This window comes from Macadamia integrifolia, chromosome 6 (assembly GCF_013358625.1).
Source record: "Macadamia integrifolia cultivar HAES 741 chromosome 6, SCU_Mint_v3, whole genome shotgun sequence".
NCBI classification, from domain to species: Eukaryota; Viridiplantae; Streptophyta; class Magnoliopsida; order Proteales; family Proteaceae; genus Macadamia; species Macadamia integrifolia.
In genome coordinates this window covers 30,484,425-30,496,134 of record NC_056562.1, presented here as the reverse complement: position 1 = coordinate 30,496,134, position 11,710 = coordinate 30,484,425, and the positions used below count along the sequence as shown (strand labels likewise).

General features: G+C 37.6%; 3 protein-coding genes across 3 annotated transcripts; 1 reads left to right on the top strand and 2 right to left on the bottom strand.

Moving 5' to 3' along the window:
• Positions 1-264: 264 nt before the first annotated feature.
• On the bottom strand, positions 265-2,322 carry LOC122080772 (flavin-containing monooxygenase FMO GS-OX5-like). Its single transcript, XM_042647605.1, has 3 exons — positions 1,668-2,322; positions 1,389-1,459; positions 265-538 (listed from the first exon to the last, which is right to left on the bottom strand). The coding sequence occupies exons 1-3, from the start codon at positions 2,242-2,244 to the stop codon at positions 464-466; spliced, it is 723 nt and encodes a 240-aa protein (XP_042503539.1). The 5' UTR covers positions 2,245-2,322; the 3' UTR covers positions 265-463.
• A 1,484-nt stretch (positions 2,323-3,806) lies between these two features.
• Positions 3,807-6,164, bottom strand: LOC122080832 (flavin-containing monooxygenase FMO GS-OX5-like). Its single transcript, XM_042647697.1, has 3 exons — positions 5,551-6,164; positions 5,272-5,342; positions 3,807-4,485 (listed from the first exon to the last, which is right to left on the bottom strand). The coding sequence occupies exons 1-3, from the start codon at positions 6,128-6,130 to the stop codon at positions 4,411-4,413; spliced, it is 726 nt and encodes a 241-aa protein (XP_042503631.1). The 5' UTR covers positions 6,131-6,164; the 3' UTR covers positions 3,807-4,410.
• Positions 6,165-10,970: 4,806 nt separating this feature from the next.
• LOC122082571 (14 kDa proline-rich protein DC2.15-like) lies at positions 10,971-11,710 on the top strand. The gene has a single exon (XM_042650223.1). The coding sequence runs from the start codon at positions 11,016-11,018 to the stop codon at positions 11,424-11,426; it is 411 nt and encodes a 136-aa protein (XP_042506157.1). The 5' UTR covers positions 10,971-11,015; the 3' UTR covers positions 11,427-11,710.

The following is an 11,710-nucleotide window of genomic DNA, read 5'->3' as shown; positions in this document are numbered from 1 at the left end:
CGAGTGGAGACCGTCACAAAATCCTTTCCAGGTCGCATCACCCTCATCCTGTTTGTACAAGTGGTACCACAACTGAGCGTCCCCCTCAAGATGAAATGATGCCAACGCCACCTTCTCTTCTTCAGGAGTTTGATAAAACCGAAAGAACTGTTCAACCTGGCATGTCCAACTAGTAGTGTCTTCCTCACCATTGTAGCTAGAAAAATCTAATTTTACCAGCTTGGGTGCGAAAGATTATTAAGATGTGGTAGTTCACTGGGCATGGTTCAAAAGAGGAGAACAAGCCAAACCAGGAATTTAAGTAGCCGATCTTGAAGTCCCTTCCAACTCAGGGGCATTCATGTTTAGTCCACATGAACTCATTCTTTCAAAAAATTCAGACAACTTGGTAAGAAGTTGTTGCTGCCCATCAAGTCTAGGTAGGATTTGCTTCTGTCCTTCATTGAGAGAGCTTATGTCAACCTCAAGACGATCGACCCTTTCGTCCATTCCCTTGCACTGATACCACTCTGGTACATACACTGTACCTTTCTTCTTCCTAATTGTAAAAAAAAGTTGTAAGAAGATAAGAGAGAGAGAGAGAGAGAGAGAGAGAGAGAGTTGAGTGAAAATAGGATTTGAGTTCTACCGAGGAAACTCTGCCTCTTTCTACATACGTAGATTAATTTCATCCAAAGACCCATTCTCATTAGATAATTATTATATTTAAAGAAGTACAATATTTGCTAACTAATAGCATTACTCCCACGTTTTCCCACGACTCTAGTTCCCTACTTAATTGCTAACCATGATATTCCATAACCTTATGTCACTTCCCTAACTTCTCTCCCCTCTAATAGCTAACAAACATTTAATAATAATCCTCAGTAGCATAATAACTTATCCCATACATCTGTGCGCCAATACCGCCATTGATGATACAAACATGGTGGAGAGAGGGAGAGAAAGTACGGAGATAGAGATAAATTAGGAGAGATAAAATAGGGTTTGACTAATTAGGAGGTGCCTACCTCTTGGCTTTATGGATAAAGCCGAACACCTGACTAATTGGGAGGTACCCGCCTCTTCTCAAGATAAAATCAAGAGAGATAATCTAGGATAATTTTTCATTGCCCTTTTTTGTTCCATATTCGTTCCTATTAAATAGGATAAATAAGTAGTTATAAACCCTTGCTTCACGTATTCCACTGCTTCCACTTCCAATCTTTATCTCTAACTTCTACTAACTTACCAACTTCTAATAACTACTTAACATTCCACTGTGGCAATAACTCTTACCCACATACAAATATAATAATAATAACAATAATAATAATAATAATAATAATAATAATAATGAAGTTAGGTACATAACAATAACAAGATTAGTTTGCACTATTCACACATACCTGGTCTCGAAATGGTTCAGGAATTCGGTAGCTGTGGCTATGTATTTGCTTTCCGGGCCACTTACCAATTCCTACACAAGATTTAGACAACCATATTAAAATGCATAATGGATCAGAGAATAGCCAAAATTCACTAAAAAGAAAGACTAATCAAAGATTCTCATCCATCTCTAGCCAACAACTAATTATAAAAGTGAAGAAGAAGAAGGGTTGCCATCATGAAACTATTAATTATTAGTGTATACTACAACTTTAAAAAAAATCTGGTCGGAGCAACACCTGGAATCTCGGCGAATCTCGGCACCGTATTGTGGCCGTTGCAGACGACAACGGCGTCAAACAACTCTGTTTCCAGCTCCTCCGATTCCGAAGTGCGAGATTGAACGATCCATCCATCTGGCCTTCCATGATTACGCTCCACTCGGACCACTTCAGAGCGGAAGCGGATCAACTCAACGAGTCGGAAGTCTTTGGCGAAGTCGTCCAGATAGGAGAGCACCTCCTCTCTTCGAGGATACGTTCTGGAGTCTCCACCATGGCTTTCCTTGAGGAATGGGTAATCCAAAAACCCCATGATCTGCCTCGGCACATTGGTCCGGAGCGAATGGTAAGTGCTGCTGTGGACATGAACCCCAACACCTTCTTCTTCTTCCCCTTGGCGACCCTGTTCGAAGCTCACACTCAGTTGGAGATTCTCGATGCTGGGATCGTAAACCCATGTGCCTCCGAGTCGGTCACCCTTCTCAAACACCACCACCTGAAGACCTTCGCTTCGGAGCTCTCGAGCAGCCACGAGACCACAAGGCCCAGCTCCGACAACGGCCACTTTAGCAGAAGAAGATCCTCCGGATGCCATTGCCCCAAATCCCAATTCCACTTCTCTATCATTACAGATTAGTAGCTGTTCCAATAATCTCAATCTTAGAGGACCTTTTTTTTTCTGGTAAATTAGAGGACCCTTTGTGATATGACATTTTTTTTTTTAATATAAATACAGTCCTTTTCAATGAAGATAAATTTGTCGTTTCCCATAGAAAATTGTAGAATAATGCATTAAAATTGCCATTAAAATTTTTAATTTTTTAAGTTTGCATTATAAGCTAGAAAATTCTATCAAAAAAATTAAATTTAAGAATAATACAAAGGGCAGCCAGAAAAGGCATTTGTGATGGAGTGCGGATCAGGTATTACTACGGGAATCATTCTTCAGTGTTTGATCCGCACTTGGACTTTATTTAATCTCTATTGTTATTTAATTAGTAGTTTTTTTTAGTGGAGTCCAAGTATGGATCAAAAACACCGTACAAGAATGATTCTCGTACAAGGACTTGATCCACACCCCTTGTGATGGTTGTTTTTCTCCCCATATCAATGAGAATTTGTCGATTAATGCTATTTCTAGACTTAGATTTCCATTCATGAAATAGCAGTTGTGAGTCCTATTGATGGCAATGCTGAAGGTATAAGAAGTCGGCAACTTATATTATTTTTAGACCTAGATTCAATTCATGAAATAGCAGTTGTGAGTCCCCCCTTGATGACAATGCAGAAGGTGGAGACTCATTCTCCCGAGTTGTGGTTTTTTTTATTTTTCATGTTTGTCTTGTATATTCTTTTTTCGTCTTGTAAGACCAAATCTGATTTTAGGTATTTTTATTATCTGATACTTTGGGTGGGTAGTTTTGTAAACCCAAATTTGATTTGGGGTATTTTTATAACAATGTAATTTTCCGTTTAAAAATTCCTTTTATAATAAAGAGATGATATAAAGGGAAGTCCATAATCAAGGAGGAGAAATAGAGTTTGTTTTCATTTGAAAGAGGGTACGGATTAACAACATCGAGAATAAGAATGAATGCCATTTTCCCATGGATAAGTAGGGGATTATTTTGGATGCACGGGAATCTATAGGCCTAAACAATAGGTGGACATTTAGATTTTCTAAAATTATAGGACCATAATTAATTCTTCAAATGTCAGTTGACAGACCTAAGAGATTAGACAGTAAGGAACCATAACCAAGAGCTAAACATATGCATGGGTGTATCCCCAATTCCTGTGTTGAAGTGCTCATGTGTTGGCGTGAGAGGATTTGGGAATCATAGAGGGCTAAGACTGGAGTCTTGTGGTAAAAATAAGTTATTTATCGAAAGCTATGTGACTCTACCGCTGAGTTGAAAAGGCATATTTTATTCAATTCATGAATTAGCCTACTATGAGATTATTGCATTTATACAAATCCACGTAAATGGCAAGTTTCAACTTTGTTAAAGTTATCCATATAGTAAAATAAAATATAGAAAAACTAAGGATTAATATTAAGATGTATACATAACAGTAGATGAGAGGGTCAATGATTGAAGTTGAGGCTTAAATGTGACATATAACTTTTTTAAATCATTCTTAGGTATCCAACAATTGAAATCACATTGGTAGTTCTATTATAAAGGCAAGATGATAACAAAAGAAATTGCACGAAAAGTTTAGCGCAATTAAAAGGTTGTCTTTCCTCATCTCTCAAGGAGAAATAATAGCAAATTAGAAAATTTAGTCTACCTTCTAATTAAAAAGTTAAATTTCTATGTTGTGTAGATCTATTGTCTATTTACTTTTGTATTTCTTGGTACCACAACTGAGCATCCCCTCAAGATGAAATGATGCCAACGCCACCTTCTCTTCTTCAGGAGTTTGATGAAACCGAAAGAACTGTTCAACTCGGCATGTCCAACTAGTAGTGTCTTCCTCACCATTGTAGCTGGAAAAATCTAATTTTACCAGCTTGGGTGCGAAAGATTGTTGAGATGTAGTAGTTTACTGGGCATGGTTCAAAAGAGGAGAATGAGCCAAACCAGGAATTTGAGCAGCCGATCTTGAAGTCCCTTCCAACTCAGGGGCATTCATGTTTGGTCCACCTGAACTCATTCTTTCAAAAAATTCAGACAACTTGGTAAGAAGTTGTTGTTGCCCATCAAGTCTAGGTAGGATTTTCTTCTGTCCTTCATTGAGAGAGCTTATGTCAACCTCAAGACGATCGACCCTTTCGTCCATTCCCTTGCACTGATACCACTTTGGTACATACACTGTACCTTTCTTCTTCCTAATTGTAAAAAAAAGTTGTAAGAAGATAAGAGAGAGAGAGAGAGAGAGAGAGAGAGAGAGTTGAGTGAAAATAGGATTTGAGTTCTACCGAGGAAACTCTGCCTCTTTCTACATACGTAGATTAATTTCATCCAAAGACCCATTCTCATTAGATAATTATTATATTTAAAGAAGTACAATATTTGCTAACTAATAGCATTACTCTCACGTTTTCCCACGACTCTAGTTCCCTACTTAATTGCTAACCATGATATTCCATAACCTTATGTCACTTCCCTAACTTCTCTCCCCTCTAATAGCTAACAAACATTTAATAATAATCCTCAGTAGCATAATAACTTATCCCATACATCCGTGCGCTAATACCGCCATTGATGATACAAACATGGTGGAGAGAGGGAGAGAAAGTACGGAGATAGAGATAAATTAGGAGAGATAAAATAGGGTTTGGCTAATTAGGAGGTGCTTACCTCTTGGCTTTATGGATAAAGCCGGACGCCTGACTAATTGGGAGGTACCCTCCTCTTCTCAAGATAAAATCAAGAGAGATAATCTAGGATAATTTTTCATTGCCCTTTTCTGTTCCATATTCGTTCCTATTAAATAGGATAAATAAGTAGTTATAAACCCTTGCTTCACGTATTCCACTGCTTCCACTTCCAATCTTTATCTCTAACTTCCACTAACTTACCAACTTCTAATAACTACTTAACATTCCACTGTGGCAATAACTCCTACCCACATAATAATAATAATAAGATTAGTATGCAGTATTCACACATACCTGGTCTCGAAATGGTTCAGGAATTCGGTAGTTGTGGCTATGTATTTGCTTTCCGGGCCACTTATCAATTCCTACACAAGATTTAGACAACCATATTAAAATGCATAATGGATCAGAGAATAGCCAAAATTCACTAAAAGGAAAGACTAATCAAAGATTTTCATCCATCTTTAGCCAACAACTAATTATAAAAGTGAAGAAGAAGAAGGGTTGCCATCATGAAACTATTAATTATTAGTGTATACTACCGCTTTAAAAAAATTCTGGTCGGAGCGACACCTGGAATCTCGGCGAATCTCGGCACCGTATCCTGGCCGTTGCAGACGACAACGGCGTCAAACACCTCTGTTTCCAGCTCCTCCGATTCCGAAGTGCTAGACTGAACAATCCATCCATCTGGCCTTCCATGATTACGCTCCACTCGGACCACTTCAGAGCGGAAGCGGATCAACTCAACGAGTCGGAAGTCTCCGGCGAAGTCGTCCAGATAGGAGAGCACCTCCTCTCTTCGAGGATACGTTCTGGAGTCTCCACCATGGCTTTCCTTGAGGAAAGGGTAATCCAAAAACCCAGTCATCTGCCTCGGGAAATTAATTCGGAGTGAACGGTACATGCTGCTGTGGACATCAACCCCAACACCTTCTTCGTCCTGTTTGACGCTCCGACTCAGTGGGAGGTTCTCAAGTCTGGGATCGTAAACCCATGTGCCTCCGATTCGGTCACCCTTCTCAAACATCACCAGTTGTTGGCCTTCTCTTCGGAGCTCCCGAGCGGCTACGAGACCGCAAGGCCCAGCTCCGACGACGGCCACTTTACTAGGAGAAGAAGAAGAAGAAGAAGATCCTCCTCCTGATGCCATTACCCGAGATCTCAATTCCTCTTCTATCGCTAGCGCTGACTGTCTTCTACGTACTAAAGTCGCTGATAATATAACCTTTATTATTACTAGATTTATTATAATCCCAAGTGGTGGTTTAAAAAGTTTGCCTTTTTTATTTTTTTTTTATAACAAATTAATATATATTTTTTCAGAGCTCGTGTCATATTAATTTTTTAAAATATAATTTACTCATATATTATATAAATGGGAGAGTGATAGGTATGACGTGGTATATGGTAAGTTAGTGGACAGTACGAATGGCACATGATGGGTATCATACAAGAAAGATATATAGGTCTAAATGTTTCCCAATTGCTATCATAATCTAATCCAGGACAAATGCCCACTCGAAATTGGGTTGGGTTATGGTAAGGATGTGAATTTGTAATTGAAACCGTTTATCGAAATCGAATCGATCTATTTACACCGAAATCGTAAAACCTTTTAGTAAATGGTGTGATTATGATTTCAAGTTTTAGGCCGATTAGCTAAACGGGTCGAGTCGGGTCAGGTCGGTTTTAATCGTGGAACCCGTTGGTTTCAAACCGAATTGAAACTGTTTAAACTGAACCGTTTAAAACCGTTTAAACTGTTTAAACCGATCCGATTAATCCGTATAACAATTAAATAAAGAAGGAGGCAGTAATCCGTATAACAATTAACAATTAAATTAAGTGTCCATCCTGCTTTGGTATGATTTATTGCAATTCAGTTCAAGTTTAGGCTTTAGATCATGAACTTGTAATCCATATATGTTACTATATTATTATATTATCATAGATGAGGTGTTTTGACTGAATCACCTGTCATTTTTATATTTTATGCTGTAGAATGCTGAATTTGGATATTGTATGATATTAGTTCTAAATGTTTGAGAATGACCATGCAAAGAAATAGCACTAGATTATCAAACTAAGACATACCATCGTTAATATAGATTTTCTTATTTGTGGTTGCCAATTATTTTTTGATAAACTTATGATTTTCAGTTTAGAGATGGTTGCAAGTTATAACAAACCGATTGTGAACCGTTTTACAAACCGTATGGATTAAACCAAAATCGAAACTGTTTAAAACTGTGAAATCGACACCGTTTAGAAACCGTGGAAACCGAAACCATTTACTAAACGGTCACGGTTTCAGAAAGTGAAACCGTTTAATAAATGGTATGATTATGGTTTTAGTTAAATAAATGTGAATGGAACCAATGCACACCGTTTAAATCGAAACCGAACCGATTAACACCCTTAGGTTATGGTTAAGGTTGAGGCATCGAACTTGGTTTTGTGACTCAGTGGCTCTAACCCAATGGTGTGAACCGCAACGGGCTTGGGCTTGGGCTTGGGCTTGGGCTTAGGGTGAGCTTAAGTGATATTGAGCAAGGCCTTGGTTTCTATGTAAAGCTTGTATCAGATATATAAAGCTTTGTTAGGTCTCAATTAGGATCATATATAGATTGATCCCATCTGATAACCAGAATGTTTGGATTTGCAGTCATTCTTGTGATATTCATAACTGGCCTACCAATATAAACTATATCAAATGCGGCTGAGGTGACGTCTACTAAGTGTTGATGTATGGAACGCTACAAGGTTTAAGCCAGCGCATGTATACAACAAAGTGAAAAGCTGATGAGTTGTCTCCGCCGATATCTGCACATGACAAACACTGACTTTCGTCTCCTTGTCGACCAGAACAAGCCAACACAACACATACACACACGCAGCAAACATGTTCCAGCTGGTCCTACTAACTCTTGGAAGGGAAGATATTTCAATTGGGTCAATTGGTTATCAATAGAATAAGCTATCCTTTATGTACTTTCTCCATAAAATACCTAATAGTTTATTAAGTTGGTGCATACATTGTGGGATTCGATTCATCGCTTCAGCGTCCATCACCTTGGTCGGTCTATAGTTACTTGGGCGAGCGCCATATATCCAGGCGAACATCCAACACTTTGAAAAGTGACACGGCAAAGGAAACACTGACAGAAACACAAAAAACAAGACTCGAGAACCGTTGGGGATGGAAGTGAAATTTCCTCTCTTATTTATTTATTTATCTATTTTCCTCGGTTCCAACATTTTTGTTTTCTATTATTGGGCCAAATTTAGTTTTACTGATCAATCTTTTGTTTACATATCTTAAAATATTTGGGTCAAGATGAGCTTCAATAGGCCAAGCCTAGGACCTACTTTTCTTTATGGGCTGTGAGCAATCTAGCCCACCTAGCTGTCCCTGATCAGATTCCTGGTTAAGATCTTTCCCAGAAATGGGGGCCAACCCATTTAATTCTTTTCTGCAATTCTTTGTCCGCCTACTCCACATCCTCGAGGCTAAGTGAGACTCATATATTTATCATTCTTCTTTGTTTTTGAGACCAGAAAAAGATTCATAGATCTACAGTTTACAAATGGAAATAAATGGAAAGATGTGACAACTTACTTGAATTAAACACAGAAATTAGGTCCTAAAACATTGTGGGATCCTTAATTCGAGTTTGTAAATTTGATCCTTAATTCGAGTTTAAGAATCTGAAAACTCCTAAAACACAGAAATTAGGAAAAGAAGAGTTTTGATTTATTTCTCAATGCCTTCGACGTATAAAATCTTTGTATTTAAACCTTTAAACTAACTCTATCTTTGTATTTAAACCTTTAAACTAACTCTATCTTTGTATTTAAACCTTTAAACTAACTCTGTTACAAGAATACCCTATTTTAATTAATCGTTGTAGTTTAGCTAATCAAGTGAACTAATCTAACAACTCTACTAACTGACAAACTAATTGTTAGTTAGGTAATCTTGTAACTAATTGGGTTTTCTCAACTCTAGGATCCAAGTTCTGTTCTTGGGTATCAGAATTTCATGTAAGACACTTCATGTTATTCCATGGAACTGTTTCAGGCTGCCATTGATCTTTAGCCTTATCTCTTTAAGCAACAATACACTTTTCTTCTTTTCACACTAAGGTGATGAACCACTTTTGTTTTCCTTTGTCCTTAGGCTCGTGACCAACGGGTCCATGATTAGACCGATTTGGTTTCCCCCCATTTTCATGATTGTGATAATTGGTTTTGTGCAATTGGGAAATCACAAATCTTAGGGCTGCTAGCATCCCCATGTGCTCCTCTTTTTAGCAAGAACAAATGTCTTGCTGGAAAAACAATGGGTTAGTAAGACAATTAAAAGTGATTCCACTGGGGTTATTGTAAAGCTAGCCTTTTGTTACATTATTTTTCATATATGGATGGAGCGAAATTTTCTTCTATTTTAAAATAGATCCCGGATTAATCTTGTCAACATCAATGATATTCAGAGCGATGTGGAAGATAAATGACATGCTGATCCCCTTAAAGGCCCTAACGTGAATATGAATATCTATCTTGTCTAGCATTGGGGGTGCAGCCCATTTGGACTCATCTTAGGTGACTACCCCAGCTTAATTTGTTGTTTTTCTTTGAGGGTGATTTTTTTCTTCTCAATAAGGGTGCTTCTTCCACCTCCTATGGATTCTGATTTTCTTTTTTTTTTGTCTTGGGGTTTTCTTTGATTCTTGGGTCATGGTTTTGAAAATGAAGTAAGGCCACCTTCTATATTGTTTATTTCTTCTTTCCCCCTCTCCTCCACCCCTTTTTATATTTTATTTTATTTTATATTAATGGGATCTATCTATCTCTAAAGAAAGAAAAATAAATAAATAAAATGGCACTAATAGATTAATGGACTCTATCTTTCATATAAGAGTAGTGGCTGAGTTTCTGACATAATTTTAGGAATGGGTATCAGAACAGCCATATGGGTCAAACTATATCAGTATTGCCTGACATTGATATCAAATCAATGATACCATAAAGGCATAAGGTAAAATGGTAAAAATATGGTAATACATTTGATGGCAAAAACATCCAATACAGATTGATACATTTCAAATATGATATTGGTTCCGAAACTAGATAGATCCCCAGTAAGGGAGAGGGGAGATGAGATCCAATGCACGTATTTTCAGACTGCATGTAAGAGGGAATCCATTATTTCTTAAAATTAGGTAGGGTTTTGCTAGCATGAATTTTTTGTGATGGAAAACAAAAAATAAAATCATGCATGAAATGTAGAATGATATTTCAAAAAGGAGTTAATCCTAAAGAATTCATACACATCTTATATTTTAAGAAAATATACCAAAGTGGAAGTACACTGTATAAAGAAGATGTTTAGGTTAAAAAAAGGTCGAATTCATTGCAAGAGGCTTCCACTTCTGCATGGTGTGGAAAAAATCATAATATATAGAATCTTATTTTTTATTCATAGAGAGATTATTTCAATTCAAACCCACGACCATTAAATCGTAATATTGTACGTAACTAGACTTCACTGTAATTAAATGCATGAACTTAGAAATTTGGATACAGTGCACCTTATAATATGACGTTATAGAACCATAGAAGATTGCTACAGTAGAGATCATGGCAACTTGTTAAAAAAACCGCATCTTTCACACCCCTCCTTGTTTTTGCCCACTAAATCCAATGGTGTAGTTACATGGGGTTTCCTGATCTACTCTACATTTTCCTTTTATTGATTCATTATGTTTTTTTTTTTTTTTTTTTTTTTTTTTTCTGTGAAAATTCATTATATTGTTGGTATAGGAAAAAACTCTCAAACCACACCAATGGCAACGGACAATGCCTTATGCCTTATTATCAGTAAGGCCCTCAATGATCTGGATAAGTGAAAATAAATATAAAATAAAAATCTGTACAGCTTACTCTCTAGGCGCCCTATAAATACCCAACACACATTACCCATCCTTCAACATTATCTAGTCCCACCTTTGCTATCTCCAGTATTGAGGTTTGAGATGGCTTCCAAGGCTTCGGCATCTATTGCTCTCTTCCTTTTACTTAACCTTCTGTTCTTTGTTCATGTGTCTTCATGTAGGACCTGTCCAAGCCCTAAACCAAAGCCATGTAAAAATCCTACTCCTACTCCAACTCCAACCCCAACCCCATCGACGGGTACCTGTCCTAGGGATACTCTGAAATTGGGGGCATGTTCAAATTTGCTTGGTGGCATCGTCGGCGCCGGAACACCTGCAAACACCCCATGCTGCACTCTCATTTCGGGTCTTACTGACCTTGAGTCTGCAATCTGCCTATGCACTGCCATCAAAGCTAATATATTGGGTATTAACCTCAATGTCCCAGTTTCACTTAGCTTGCTTGTCAACACCTGCGGAAAGAACCTCCACTCTGGATTCCAGTGTTCCTAAACAATTTCCTCTTCTACTCTAGCTTGTTTTATATATATCCTGTGGTGCTTCAAAGGAAGCCTTTGTTTTTTGGGGGGGTGAATAGATGCTTCTCTACAAAGGAAGTTGTTAGTCATGATAATTGTGTTAAAGGGGTATGTGTTATTCAATTGCGTCCTCTCAATAGGTTCTTTATAACAGAGAGAAGCAATTTGTAATCTATATATATGTGGTTTATATTCAGTTTCTCATGTAGCTAGTCATCTTCATTTCAGCAAAGATCTTTTCCAATTCTTTCCTTTTCA